At 38.9% G+C, this 15,012-nt stretch overlaps 1 protein-coding gene across 11 annotated transcripts in view; it reads right to left on the bottom strand.

Moving 5' to 3' along the window:
- Positions 1 to 15,012, bottom strand: part of Pigl (phosphatidylinositol glycan anchor biosynthesis class L) — a 125,667-nt gene that overhangs the window by 103,075 nt on the left and 7,580 nt on the right. For all 11 annotated transcript variants that reach the window (XM_087192101.1, XM_021248980.2, XM_021248981.2 and 8 more), the window contains exon 2: positions 3,200 to 3,299. In XM_087192101.1, coding sequence (XP_087048227.1) covers positions 3,200 to 3,299 — 100 coding nt within the window. The remainder of the gene's footprint in view (positions 1 to 3,199; positions 3,300 to 15,012) is intronic.

Below are 15,012 nucleotides of genomic sequence, written 5' to 3'. Positions count from 1 at the left end.
ACAGCAGGGCATGGTGGCACAAATCTGTAATCTCAGAATTCTGAGAGGCGGAGACAAGAGGATCACTAGTTCAAGCCTAGCCTGGGCAACCTAGAGACTTAGTGAGATTGTGCCTCAAAATAAAAAAATAAAAAACAGGATTGTAGATGTAGCTCACTACCAAGTCCCTGGATTCAATCCTCAGTACCAAAAACAAACAAATAAATCCACAAATCTGAAACAGAAAAGTTAAAATAATTATATAATGAATACTTCTATACTTTCCACAAGGTTCAAATCGATAATATTTTGCCAGTTTGGGTAAATTTTTTATTTTTTGGTTTTTTGAAACAGGGTCTTGCTATGTAGTTCAGGCTGGCCTTGAACTCACTATCTAGCCCACGCTGGCCTCAAACTCATAGCAATCCTCCTGCCTCAGCCTCCTAAGGGCTGGGATTATAGGTGTGCACCACCAGGCTCAGGTGTGGGTTAATTTATGATACATATATTTTTTTTTACCTATTTCAAAGTAAGTTGCAAACGTCATGATCAGTCATTTTATATTTAGTCTTGGTTTTAAATATCTATGGTTTTGAATAAAATAGTTCTTTTTCATTCATGCTTTATGAAATCCTTAAGAAGATTAAAGAACATGAGTAATTTGTGTTGTTGGAAAGCAAGATAGAGAAAAGAGATTCAGTTGTACAAAGATGTTATGCAAGACCCCTAAACTATTAAATTGAATTGTAATCATTAGTATAAAGTTTTGATTTTTTCCTTTCCCCTTAAAAAATAAATACATCTTAGTAACTCTATCCACTACCAAGGTCAAGTAGCAGTAAGAAATAATAACACTATAGCAACAAATGCTTCCAAGTATGCTGGTTACAGACTCTAAATATCATTTCTTACTATGACAAACCGAAGCTTCTTGGAGAAATGGCTAAATCTAGGACTGGGGCAGGGAGGTACACAACAAGGCACTGAACAGTCTTACTGTCCTTGAAAACAAGGAAATTATGAAAGACTAATGAGGTCATATCAAAAGAACATATAGGGGAGGTAGGTGTTCTGATGAGTTTAGATGTCCCCCTAAAGCCTCATACTTTCTTAGGTGGGGCTGTTTTGGAGGTGGCTGAAACTAGTGTGTGATTCATGGTGCAATGCTAGGTCTGACAGCACTAGAATTAATGGTGTGAGTGCTACCTGCCCTAAGTAGTCTGAATAAGATAAAAGGGGCAGGAAGATGTTAAGGTCCCTTGTTGCTCTTGCTACTTTGTGTGCGCTGTGCTGTTTCTCCTTTGAGATGCCCATCTGTCATCTACCCTGCCTTGGAGTCAGCCAATTATGGACTGAAACCTCTATGAACTGCAAGCCAAATAAACCTTTCTCTCTTTAACTTTGGGTGTTGGGTATTTTGTCTCAACAAAGACAGAGAAGTAACTAAGACAGCAGCTAAGTGGTAGAACACTTGTTTAGCATGCACAAGACTGTGGGTTCAATCCTTAGTACCACAATAAAACAAAACAAAAAAGGGAATACATATGAAGCAGCATGAAGCGGCTCACTAGCCAAAGATGAGATAATTTGGGTATCAAAGAACATAATGACTGAAACTGTAACACAAAATACGTAAAAACAACTAAGTTCCTCCTACAATTGTGCCCCCACCATCCAAGAAATAAACAATGGATCACAACTCCAGGCATGTAGGGGATCAAATTCTTATTCTGAAAATGTCAATTAAAGGGAAAGAATTGAGGATCTATCGTATTTTGTTTGTTTGTTTGTTTTGGTACTGGTGATTGAACTTAGGACCTTGCGCTTTCGAGGCAGGCACAGTGCCACTGAGCTAAATCCCCGGCCCTGTTTATTTGTTTTTTGAGACAGTCTTGCTGTGTACTTCAGGCTGGCCTTGCACTGACTATGTAGCCCAGGCTGGTTTTGAACTTGTGGCAATCCTCCTGTCTCAGCTTCCTAACTGCTGGGATTACAGGCATGAGCCACTATGCCTGGCTATCCTGTCTTTTGTGGTTCAAATTGTACAGCAGGATAATTAAACAGTCTCAGTTAATAGGGATAGATCTGCTTTACAAAGGAAATACAGCTAGGACACACACAATAGATAAAACAATTATAAATGCATCATTTTGCAACTTCAGTTTATTAATGGTTTAGGCTATAATCATGAGAACATTACATGAAGCGTTGATTGGGGTAAAATGAGGGGAACAGCTATTGCCAACTGAACTCACTGATTCATGGTTGAATAACTATAGGTGAGATAATCAGAGTGTCTCCTGATACAATGTAAAATAAAGTACATTGTACAGCCTTGTGGAGAATTCTTGCCCCTCAAATTGAGACCTAAGTCTGATCAGGCTTTTATAGTTAATTTCCCAATGTGGTGGCACATTCTTGTAATCCCAGCACTCGGGAGGCTGAGACAGGAGGGCTGCCATGAGTTCAAGGCCAGTTTGAATTATATAGTGAGACATTGTTGCAAAAAAAAAGAAAGATAAAAGAATAACTTAGACAACCCAGGAGGAAAAGATAGACACACCCAGAATGTGGGACATTCCATATGAAAACTAAATCATTAACATGGAGTAAAGGGGAATTAAATACAGACTATCAATCAACTATAATGAATGGATCTTGTTTGGATTCCAATTTGAAGAAGCCAACAGTAAAAAGACATTTTTGTGCTACTTGGAGAGATTTCAGTATGGACTGATTGAAAAATACCAAAGGATAATCGTTACTGTTAACTGTTTGATGTAATAATAATGGCATTACACTTATGCTGGGACTTTAAGTGTGCACCACCATGCCCCACCTAGGGTTTAAAAACAAAATTCTTAATGCACACAAAAGATGTTAAGTGAGGATAGGTAAAGCAAGTGTACAAAGTCTTGATAATTATTGGGTTTAGGTATGGACATATGGAAGTTCATGATACTGTTCTTTGTACTTTTGTATAATTCTGAAATTTACAATAAAAATTAAAAGCTGTAGTATAAAGGGAAATAACTATTTCAGGACAAAAAAATTTAAACAAGTTGAAGAAAGTTATCACTATTCTTTCACTTAAAAAGAAAGTATTTTAAGAACATCTTATTTGAGAAGTTCCTGTCTCCCCCTATTTGTTTTTGGTGTCTTTTCAGTATATCACTAAATTATAACCAATGAATTTCTGTGTTGTTAAAAGATAAATTACCTGCTGTCAATAATCATTACACGGGAGGGTGGAATCCCCAAAACATCACAGCTCTGCAAAAGTTCTTTCTTACGGATCTCTCCTTGATTGTAGTAATTTCCTGAGGATAACAAACATAGTGGTAGATTTCTTTAACAGGGGGTGACCTATCTGTTCACTTATTTTTATACCATCTTGTTCCCTAGAGGATTTAAGCTACCTGAAAAAAGTGTGATTATGATAAAAAGTTGAAGAAAATACAACACTTAAGGTTACTATAAGATACCCCTATTAAAAGACCACCAGCAGCACACTCTTTGGAATTATTATTTACAATGCTTTCCTATTTAGTCTACATTTTGTTCATTTGCTAGAGGCAGCATGGTACATCTTGGAGTTAGATTTAGGAATTGAACTTTGTATAATCCCTCAGGACAATTGGGGTAGTCCACACTAGTAGTTTGGGTTCCTTTAATAGTACTGAGGTGGGGCCAGGGAGGTAGTTCAGTGGCACCCCGCCTGCCTGGGAAGCACAAGGTCCTGAGTTCAATCCCTGGTATAAAAAAAAAAAGAAAAAAAAAAAAGTCCAGGGCTGGAGGTGTAGCTCAGTTGTGGACCACTTGCCTAGCATGTGTGAGGCCCTAGGTTTGATCCCCAGCATTATACACACAAACACAAAACAGTCTTCATTAATCTGATTTTTTTTCTTTTGGTACCAGGGATCAAACTCGGGACCTTGCGCTTAAAAGGCAGGTGGCAGAACTGCTGAGCTAAATTGCTGGCCCTATCTGATTTTTTAAAATAGTGTTTTGAGACAGAGTCTCACTGTGTAGTCCAGGCTGTTCTTGAACTCACAGCAGTGCTCCTGCCTCTGCCTCCCAAGTGCTGGGATTATAGGTATGCACCATCGCGCGTGGCTTCAATTACCTAATATTTTTAAAAGAAAGTGCTAACCTAACTATTAAAGGAAAATATGCAGGAACCATTTAGGAAAATAACCTCTTTAGAAGAGTTTAGCAACTATCATCCCATTTGCACCTGAAAAATCTTACATATTTTTTATTTTCCTAACATATATAAGAATATTACTCTAAGAATAGTTCTCCTTTATGCATAGGCGTCTGCTGTAGCCTTATAAATAGTAACACAAGGAAATTTTTGTTATCATTTAAACTGCACACTCATCATGGAGTAACTACCTAGCTAATATTCCCTCTAATTAAATTTTCCTGCAAATAATTATATGCATGATTTGTGCAAGTTACTTAACTTTCCTGAGCCAGGTTCTTCACCTGTAAAGTGGAGATAATGGCTAGCTCATAGGGTTTTTGGAGGACTATGAGATGATATGTATCAAAGCACCTAATTAGGCAGTTTTCTCTTTCCTTGACATCTTTATTTTCACTTCCTGCTTCCTCATCTTCCTTTCTCCCTGAATTATAATTCATTTTTGACATTCATCTAGATCAAATGTCAAATACCTTCTATTTTCCCTGGCAATTAATCATGTCCAGTATTAACTGGACATAAGTATGAACTTTTCTCAATGATCACATTATTAATTCATTATTAATTCTGAATTGTCACTGACCTTAAAGGTCATGGTCTCATTCACCTTTGCAACATCTCCAATATCCAGCACATTGTAGGCATTCATGAAGGATTGAACAGAGGCTCAGGTAACTCAGAGAAAAGCTCCCATGTGAAACCTTTCAACTTTCCCATGGGTTACTGTAATGTTAGCTTTGAACTGTTTGAACCTAGGTAAGAGACAGTCATTACATTGTATCTAATAAAGAGACTACCCTTAAAAAGAATGTAGGGCTGGGGGTTTAGCTCAGTGGTTCCAGCACCTGCCTCGCAAGCGCAAGGACCCGAGTTCGATCCCTGATGCCATAAAAAAAAAAAAGAAAAAAAAGAATGTACACAAGGGAAAGGGTTTGTATTGTCCTATCACACTCATTCAATTTCAGTTTTCTTTCAAAAGCATCAGATGGAAGCTAAAGTCAGGTTTGAGATAGACATTATATTTTAGGTTCATTTCAAACCCATACACATACCCTCTCTCATGTATTTTTCCATGATTACTTGATTTTTGGTGATAAATGAAACCAGTGTATACCTTAATAACATTATTCTGACTTTTAGAGGCTGTTGCATCAGTCTGATTCTGATTTTGAGAAATTGCTTAGAATTGAGGCAAATGTGTTAGTTTTATTGCATTGTGTTTGAATCAAAGAACTTATCACAGGTTAAGGAGTGGAAGTCAAGAGACCATCTGGACTATTTTCACACAGTTTGGTGAACATGTAGCAATTCAACAGAATGTATGTTTGAATTCCTTCAACAGTTTTTTTTTTGATTTTTTTGTGTGTGGCAGTACTGAGGATTGAACTCAGGGCCTGTGCACCGAGTTACATCCCCAGGCCTTTTTAATTTTTTAAATTTTGAGACAGGGTTTCATTAAATTGCCCAGGCTAGGGTCAAAATTGTGATTTTCTTGCCTCAGCCTCTCAGAGGCATGTATAGGAATGTACCACCACACCAAACTCCTGTAGCAGCTTTTAATGAAAACACTGATTCACAAAATAATCTAAGGTAGAGGAAAAGCATTAGAACATCTACTATTAATTTGTTCACAAAATTTAATGTTCGTTAATGTTTCATAAAGCATATATTAGTTGTGATCTATTTTTTTTTAAGTTTATTATTGCTATTTTATTTATTTATATTTTGGTACTGAAGATCGAACTCAGGCCCTTGTGCTTGCAAGGCAGGCGGTGGCACCACTGAACTAAATCCCCGGCCCTGATCTATGTTCTTAAAAAAATATATATTTTGTATGTAAATATATAAGGAGTATATAGGAGTATATAAGAGAGAGCACATATGCTCAAAAATTTTGACCTAAATAATATGACCAAAGAATTTTGAGATTATTACTTTAGGAAACAGGAATAATGGCATTTATATGAATTTCTTCATATAGAACTACATTATATAGGCTTGTACATAAATTCATGTATAATTGCATGCTTAGTGAAGTTTTCCAATAGCTAATTCATTGCAGTCATAACAACCAGATTTACATTTTTTTTTTTTTGGTACAGGGGATTGAACTTGGGTCCTTGCACTTGCAAGGCAGGCATCGGAACCACTGAGCTAAATCCTGGGCTATAACTTCTTTTTTTTTTATATTAAATTCTTTTATTGGTACATTGTAGGTATACAACACAATTACATTTCTCATTGGGAATTGTACCTTTACATAATGCATCTTGGTTCTTATTTTTTCCCCATTCCTAGCCCTCCCTTCACGTCCTCCACCCTTCCCTATTTACAAAGACTTTATTTCCATTTTTTCCATTTCTCATCATTTTTCCTTTCCCTTCTTTCTTTTCCCCTGCCCCTCCCACTACCCCTACCCCTTTGGACCTTTTCTTCCTATTTTACATTTTCGATTATTCATTCTAATCATTGGTACATTTTAGGTATACAATATAATGACATTCATCATTGGAAATTTGCACCTTTACATAGTCTCTCTTGGTTCTTATTTTTCACTCTTGCCCAGCCTCCCTTCAACCCCTCCATTCCTCCCTATTTACAAAGATTTTGTTCCTATTTTTCCATTTTCTCATATTAATCCCATTCCCTTCTATCCTTTCCTCTAGCCCTCCCACTTCCTTCCCCTTTGCCCCTTTTCTTCCTATTTCACATTACCTATTATACATTTAGTCCTTATTTACACTTTCAGATTCTCACACCAGAGAAACTATTTGGAATTTATTCATGTGTGTCCTATTTATTTCACTTAAGAGTATTGCCTCAATGTGCATCCACTTAGCTAGAAATGTCTCTAATTTCTCATTTTTTATGGCTGAGTAGTACTCCATTTTAGAAAAAACCCACATTTTCTTTATCCAGTCTCCAGTTGATGGGCATTTGGGCTGTTTCCAAGTTTTAGCTATTACAAACTGTGCTGCTATGAACATGGGCACACATATATCACTGTGGTATGATTCTTTTAATTTTGGGGGGAAGATCCCCAGCAGTGGAATAGCGGGGTCAAATAGGACTTCTAGTCCTAGTTCTTTGAGGTATCTCCATACTGATTTCCACAGTGGTTGCATCAGTCTACACTCCCACTAGCAGCGGAGCAGGGTTCCTCTTTCCCCACAGCCCCGCCAGCATTTGTTATTGGTTGATTTCATGATAGCAGCCATTCTTTCTGGAGTGAAGTGGAATCTCAGCTTTGTTTTCATTTGCATCTCTCGAATGACCAGTGATGTTGAACATTTTTTCATGTATTTATTTGCTATTTCTACTTCTTTGTCTGAGAAATGTCTGTTCATTTCAGATGCCCATTTTTGAATTGGGTCTTTAAATTTGGGAGGTCTGATCTTTTTAAGTTCTTTACAGATTTGAGATAGTAGACCTTTGTCTGAGGAAGAGCAGGTGAAGATTTTTTCCCACATTGTGGGTTGTCTCTTCACACTGCTGGTGGTTTCTCTTGCTGTGCAGAAGCCTTTTAATAAGAAGAGATCCCACTTGTTGATTGTTTGTGCTAGTTCATGGGCAACTGAGGTTTTGTTCATAAAATCTTTTCCTACACCGATGTCTTCAAGGGTTCTACCTAACCTCTGTTCCAACTGGTTCAGAGTTTCTATTTTAATATTTAGATCTTTAATCCATTTTGATTTTAGTTTAGTGCATGGTGAGAGATACAGGTCTAGTTTTAATCTGTGGCAGGTTGAAGCCCAATTTTTCCAGCACCATTTATTAAAGAGGCTATCTTTCCTCTAGTGAGGGTGTTTGGCTCCTTTATTGAAGATGAGATGGCTGAGTGTGTCTGGCATTGTTTCTGCATTTTCTAATCTGTTCCACTGGTCCTCAAGTCTGTTTCTTTGCCAGTACCATGCTGTTTTTATCACAGTAGCTTTGTAGTAGAGTTGCAGGTTGGGGATTGTGATACCCCCTGCCATGTCTCTGGTACCTAGAAGTGCTTTTGCTATTCTGGGTCTCTTCTTGTTCCAAATGAATTTTTGGATTATTTTGTCAAGGTCTATGAAGTATGCTGCTGGGATCTCAATTGGAATTGCATTAAATCTATATAGCAGTTTTGGAAGTATGGCCATTTTCACTATATTAATCCTTCCTACCCAGGAGCAGGGAATGTCTGTCCATTTTCTGATATCATCTTCAATCTCTCTTTTCAGAGTGCCACAGTTTTCAGAGAAGAGGTCTTTGATTTCTTTCGTTAGGATGATTCCTAGGTATTTCAGTTTATTGGATGCTATTGTGAAAGGAATTATTTGCCCTATTTCTCTCTCAGTGACTCTGTCATTGGTGTAGAGGAAAGCTATTGATTTTTGTGTTCACCTTGTAACCAGCTACTTGACTGAATTTGGTTATTAAGTCTAGAAGACTTTTGGTGGAGTTCTTGGGGGCTTCTATATAGAGTATCATGTCATCTGCAAATAATGACAATTTGACTTCTTCATTACCTATCTTTATTCCTTTTCTTTCTCTTGTCTAATTGCCGTGGCTAATGTTTCCAGAGCTATATTGAACAAGAGTGGTGACAGTGGACATCCTTGTCTTGTTCCTGATTTTAGTGTGAAGGATTTCAGTTTTTGACCATTTAGTATGATATTGGCTGTTGGCTTTTCATAGATGGCTTCTATCAGTTTGAGGTAGAGACCATCTATTCTAATTTTTTGTAGGGTTTTTATCATAAATGCATGTTGGATTTTGTCAAATGATTTTTCTGCGTCTATGGAGATAATCATATGGTTTTTGTCCTTGGCTCTATTGATATAGCGTATTACATTGATTGAGTTTCGTATATTGAACCATCCCTGCATCCCTGGGATGAATCCCACTTGATCAGGGTGTATGATCTTCTTGATGATCTTCTGCATTCTGTTTGCCATTATCTTATTAAGGATTTTTGCATCTGTGTTCATTAGTGAGATTGGCCTATAGTTCTCTTTTGCAGTTGGGTCTTTCTCTGCTTTGGGGATCAAGGTGATGCTTGCTTCCAGGAATGAATTTGGAAGTATTGCTTCCCTTTCAATTTCATTGAAGAGTTTAAACAGTAGTGGCAGCAGTTCCTCTCTAAATGTCTTGTAGAATTCAGCAGTGAAGCCATCAGGGCCTGGGCTTTTCTTAGTTGATAAATTTTTAATTCATTTTCAATTTCATTGGTTGATATTGGGTTGTTCAGAGTTTTTAGGTCTTCTCCGTTCAACTTTGGTAATTCATATGTATCTAGGAATCTGTCCATTTCTTCTGTGTTGTCCATCTTATTGGCGTATAGGTTCTGGAAGTAGGTATTGATGATCCTCTGGATTTCTGCTGGGTCTGTTGTAATTTCACCCTTTTCATTCCTAATTGCATGGATTTGGGCCTTTTCTTTCCTTTTTCTGACAAGGTTGGCTAAAGGTTTGTCAATTTTGTTGATTCTTTCGAAGAACCAACTCTTGGCTTCATTGATTTTTTGTATCATTCTCTTAGTCTCCATTGCATTGATTTGTGGTCTGATCTTTATAATTTCCTCCCTTGTATGAGTTTTGGGGTTGGCCTGCTCTTCTTTTTCTAGAAGCTTGAGGTTCAGCATCAGGTTGTTTAATTGGGCTCGTTCTGTTTTCCTAATATGCGTATTCACTGCTATGAATTTCCCTTGTAAGACTGCTTTCATTGTGTCCCATAGATTCTGATATGTTGTATTGTCATTGTCATTTAATTGAAGGAACTGTCTGATTTCTTCTTTAATTTCCTCTGTGACCCATTGGTTATTCAGAAGTGTGTTGTTCAATTTCCACGTGTTTATGAAATTTTTTGAGTTTCTTTTGCCATGGATCTCCAATTTCATCGCACTATGGTCTGATAATATACAGGGGATAACTTCAGTTCCTTTGCACTTACTTAAACATGCTCTATGTGTGAGTATGTGGTCTATTTTGGAGAATGACCCATGTGCAGCTGAGAAGAATGTGTATTCTGATTTGGTGGGGTGGAAGACTCTGTAAACATCTGTTAAGTTCATTTGTTCAAGAGTTCGATTGAGTTCTAGTAGTTCATTACTTATTTTTAGTCTAGTTGATCTATCTATTAGTGACAGTGGGGTGTTGAGGTCCCCCACTACAATTGTATTAGTGCATATATGACTTTTCATGTCCGTTAGTATTTGTTTTATATAGTTGGGTGCACTAGTGTTTGGTGCATAGATATTTATGATTGCCATCTCTTCCTCTTGGATTCTTCCCTTTACAAGGATGTAGTGTCCTTCTTTGTCCCTCTTAATCAATGTTGATTTGAAATCTACTTGATCTGCCAAGAGGATAGCTACTCCTGCTTTTTTTCAGGGTCCTGTCTCATGGAGTATTGTTTTCCACCCTTTAACTTTCAGTCTACGAGTTTCCTTTTGAATTAAGTTTGTTTCTTGTATGCGGCATATTGTTGGATTTTGCTTCTTGACCCATTCTGCCAGTCTATTTCTTTTGATTGAATTGAGACCATTAACATTGATGGTTATAACTGAAACGTATTGACTTGTCATTGCCATGACTTTTTCTTTTTGTTGGGTTCTCCCCCTTTCCGTTTAATTTCTTGTCATGCCAGATGGGTTCATTCTGCTTTGCTTCCTGGGGTTGTGATCCTCAATGTCTGTTCCTAGGATATTGTGTCAAATTCTTTGGAGTGCTGGTTTGGTATTCACGAAGTTCCTAAGGTGCTCTTTGTCATGAAAGTATCTTATTTCTCCATCCATTTTGAAAGATAGTTTTGCAGGGTACATCAATCTGGGTTGGAGGCTGTTTTCTTTTAGGGCTTAGAATATGTCACTCCAAGCTTTTCTTGCCTTGATGGTTTGTGTTGAGAAGTCTGCTGTGATTCTGACGGGCTTTCCTTTGTATGTGATTTGTTTCTTTTCTCTGACTGCCTGTAGAACTTTGTTCTTCTGCTGTGTTTCTGGAATCTTAACAATTATATGCCTATGTGTAGATTTTTTTTGTTCAAGGCTATTTGGAGTCCTATATGCCTCACTTATCTGTATGTCAAGCTCTTTTCCCCTGCTTGGGAAGTTTTCTGCCATTATTTCTGTGAAGAGATTTTTTTATGTCATCTCCACTCTCTCCTGTTTCTTCATTGAGCCCAATCAGTCTTATGTTATTCTTCTTTGCATCATTTAGCAGCTGCTGGATTGATTTCTCATGTTCCCTTAAAATTTTGAAGCAATTTTTGTTTTCCTGGTCACTAATTGCAATCTTATCTTCTATATCTGAAATTCTGTCCTCACATTGGCTCATTCTGCTGTGTAGACTTTCAGTGGAGTTTTTCATGTCCTGGAAATCTATTTGCATCTGTTTTATGGATTCCATTTGTTTCTTATGTTGAGATTCCATCATGTTCCTGAGCTTCTCTCTAGATTTATTAATCATGTCTTGCACTAGGGGCACAATTTCTCCTGTTATCTGAGAAATTATTTCTGATTTCATTTTTTCCAGATCCCCTTTTGTTGCCAGTTCAGTGGGTCCAGGTGGTTGAATATCAGAGTGTTCCATCTCATTTCCCTTTGAGGTTGCTGTAGGTGATCTGGAAGTCTGGTTTTGAGACTTATTTACATGTTTCCTCATTTCGACTGGGGCGGGGGGCTGTTAGCACCTGCACGGATTACCTCCTCTGAGCTGGGAGAGGTGGGACAGGGGCCGGGAGCAGCGGTAGGGATGGTGACCCAAAAGCCCTTTCCGGTGGGCTGGGAGCAGCGGGAGGGATGGTGACTGGGAAGCCCCTTCCTCTGGACCAGGAGCAGTGGGACGGCGGCTCAGAAGCCCCTGCCTCTGGGCCGGGAGCAGCGGGACTTAGTACCTTGTTCTGGTGGTCTGGTGTCCTCTGCGTCTTTGTAGTGTGGAACCAGGTGGCTGTCTGCAACAGGGTGATTCGGCGTCTTCTGTGCAACTCGGGACCTTGGTAGGGCGTGCACAGACCTGCCTGTCTGCAGCAGGGTGATTTGGCATCTTCCGCGGGACTCAGGATCTCGGGAGGGTGTGCACAGACCTGCCTGTCTGCAGCGGGCTGATTCGGCGTGTTCTGTGAGACTTAGGACCTCGGTAGGGCGTGCACAGACCTGCCTGTCTGCACTGCAGCGGGGTGATTCGGCGTCTTGTGCAGGACTCAGGACCTCAGTAGGGCGTGCACAGACCTGCCTGTCTGCAGCGGGCTGATTCGGCGTGTTCTGTGAGACTCAGGACCTTGGTAGGGCGTGCACAGACCTGCCTTTCTGCAGTGGGGTGATTCGGTGTCTTCGGCCCGTGACTCAGCTCTAACTTCTTTTTTTTTTGGTACTGGGGATCAAACTCGGGTCCTTGCTCTTGCGCAGCAGGCGAGGCAAAACCACTGAGCTAAATCCCCGTCTGAGCTCTAACTTCTTTTAAATGTAAATCTGGGGCCAGGGATTTAGCTCAGTGGTTCCCCCCAGAAAGGAAAGAAGTTAAAGTCACTTTGTAGAGATTCAAATTTATATATTGCAATGTCAAGAAGGCAGAAATTTTAACTAAAATTAAAAAAATTTAAATAGGTAATAGATTTACATAGTTTAAAAAGCCAAAGAGGGGCCGGGGATTTAGCTCAGTGGTTTCGCGCCTGCTGTGCAAGTGCAAGGACCCAAGTTCAATCCCCGGTACAAAAAAAAAAAAAAAAAGCCAAAGAAATAAACCAAATAAAGTATAAAAGTCCCTCTTTGAACATTTTACCCAGTTCCCTACGTGGAAAGTTTCAATTTGTTAGAATAAGAAATGGACTAGGAGTCAAGGCGTTACAGTTCCAACACTAGGTGGCCACCTATTAACTTCATGAATTTGGAACAACTCCTTCTTTCTGAATTTCAGGAACGCTAGCAAGGTTTTTCCTCCAATATGACCAAGTAATTGGAAAATGTATTAGAAGAATAAAGGTCTACCTGGCTGTAATCATGATGTGAGTAATCCCAGCTACTCCCTGTAATCCTAGCTATTTGTGAGGCTGAGGTGGGGGGAACTGCAAGTTCAAGGCCAGCCTGGGCAATTTAGTAAGACTGTCTCAAACAGTAAAAATAAGAGACCGGGGATGTAGCTCAGGGTACAGCACTTACCTAATATTTGCAGGGCCCTGAGTTCTATCCCCAGTATCACAAAAATAAAAAGGTGGGGGTGTGGGATGTGGAAGAAAGTAAAAAGGACCAAGCTTTTTCTACTACAAAAAAGAGGCAGTGGAGATTCAGGATATCAGAAATCATATATTTACAACAGCAAGAATTTAATAAAGATTTTAACACATAACTGATGGAGGATCTAAGGGCTAAACAAATAGTGAAGCAATCCAGAGATTAAAGATTGCCAAAAATGATCACTGGACTGGGGATACACAGACTAGTGGTACAGCAACTGCCTAGTATGGCAAGGTGCTGGATTCCATTACACACACACACACACACACACACACACACTCACACACTCACACACATTTACAGAGTAATTAAAAAGTGAGGAGCTAGGAAACAGTGTTACAAAGTTCAAAGGCCTGAGTTCCCAAAGGAAACTGAAACAAGAGCACTGGACACTTTTCCATCAGGGGTCTACAGAACCTAGCTCAAGAAATTATGATTTAAAAATGAAGCTAGAATGAAAAAATGGGCAAAGGACATAACTAGATATTAGACAAAGAACAAAACAGAAGGCCATTCAGGAAGTGAAAAGATGTTTTTCATCATTCATTAAGAAAATTCAGATCACAAAAAGATATTACTTCATAGCCACTAGGATGGCTATAGTCTTAAAAAATAGAAAATTGCAAGGAAGCTGGGCATGGTGGTACATGCCTATAATCCCAGCACTTAGGAGGCTGAGGCAGAAGTGCTGTGAGTTTGAGCCCAGCCTGGGCAACACAGTGAGTTCAAGGCCACCCTGCACTACAAAGTGAGATCCTGTTTCAAAAAAACAAAAGAAGGGGCTAGGGATTTAACTTAGTAGTGCTGCTGTCTCCCTCACAAGCGCAGAGTCCCAAGTTTGATCCCCAGTACCAAAAACAACAAAACAAAACAAAACAAAAACAGAAGAAGGAAAACAGCAAGCACTGATGAGGCTATAGAGCAAGTGGAACTGTAGTCTATTGCTGATGGGAATGTAAAATGGTACAACCGCTATAGAGAACAGTTTGGTGACTGTTTAAAAATTTAAACACAGAATTATCATATGATTTAAAAATTGTACTCACAGGGGGCTGGGGATGTAGCTCAGTGGCACCATACCTGCCTGGCAAGTGCAAGGTCCTGAGTTCAAGCCCAGGTACCAAAAAAAAAAAAAAAAATTGTACTCACAGATATATACACTCAAAAGAATTAGAAACTAGTACTTGTATACCAATGTTCACAGAAGCATTATTCACAGCAGTCAAAAAATGGAAAAATCCAAATATCCATCAAGAGATGAATGAATAAACAAACTATGGTATATAAACAAAATACTATTCAGCCATGAAAAGGAATCTCAGCTATTTAGGAGGCCGGGGCAAGTGGATTGCAAGTTTGAAGCCAGACTTAGCAAGACCCTGCCTCAAAATAAAATAAAAAATGGCTGGGAGTATCACTTAGTATTCCTTGAGTTCAATCCTCAATACTGCCCCCCTCCCCTTCTGTTTATGTGAAGTACCTATAATGGCCAAATTCATAGAGAATGTAGAATGATAAAATGGTAGTTGCCAGAGGGTGAGGCAAGGACTTGGGAGTTTTTGTCTGATATGATGAAACAGAGATGATGGTTACACAATCTTGTGAATGTACTTAACGCCACTTAAAA

The sequence above is a fragment of the Heterocephalus glaber genome, unplaced genomic scaffold (genome assembly GCF_053883595.1).
Source record: "Heterocephalus glaber isolate CG9 unplaced genomic scaffold, H.glaber_assembly_v1.0 deba00001565, whole genome shotgun sequence".
Lineage (NCBI taxonomy): Eukaryota > Metazoa > Chordata > Mammalia > Rodentia > Bathyergidae > Heterocephalus > Heterocephalus glaber.
The sequence above is the reverse complement of the archived record's forward strand: the minus strand, read 5'-3'. Positions and strand labels throughout refer to the sequence as shown.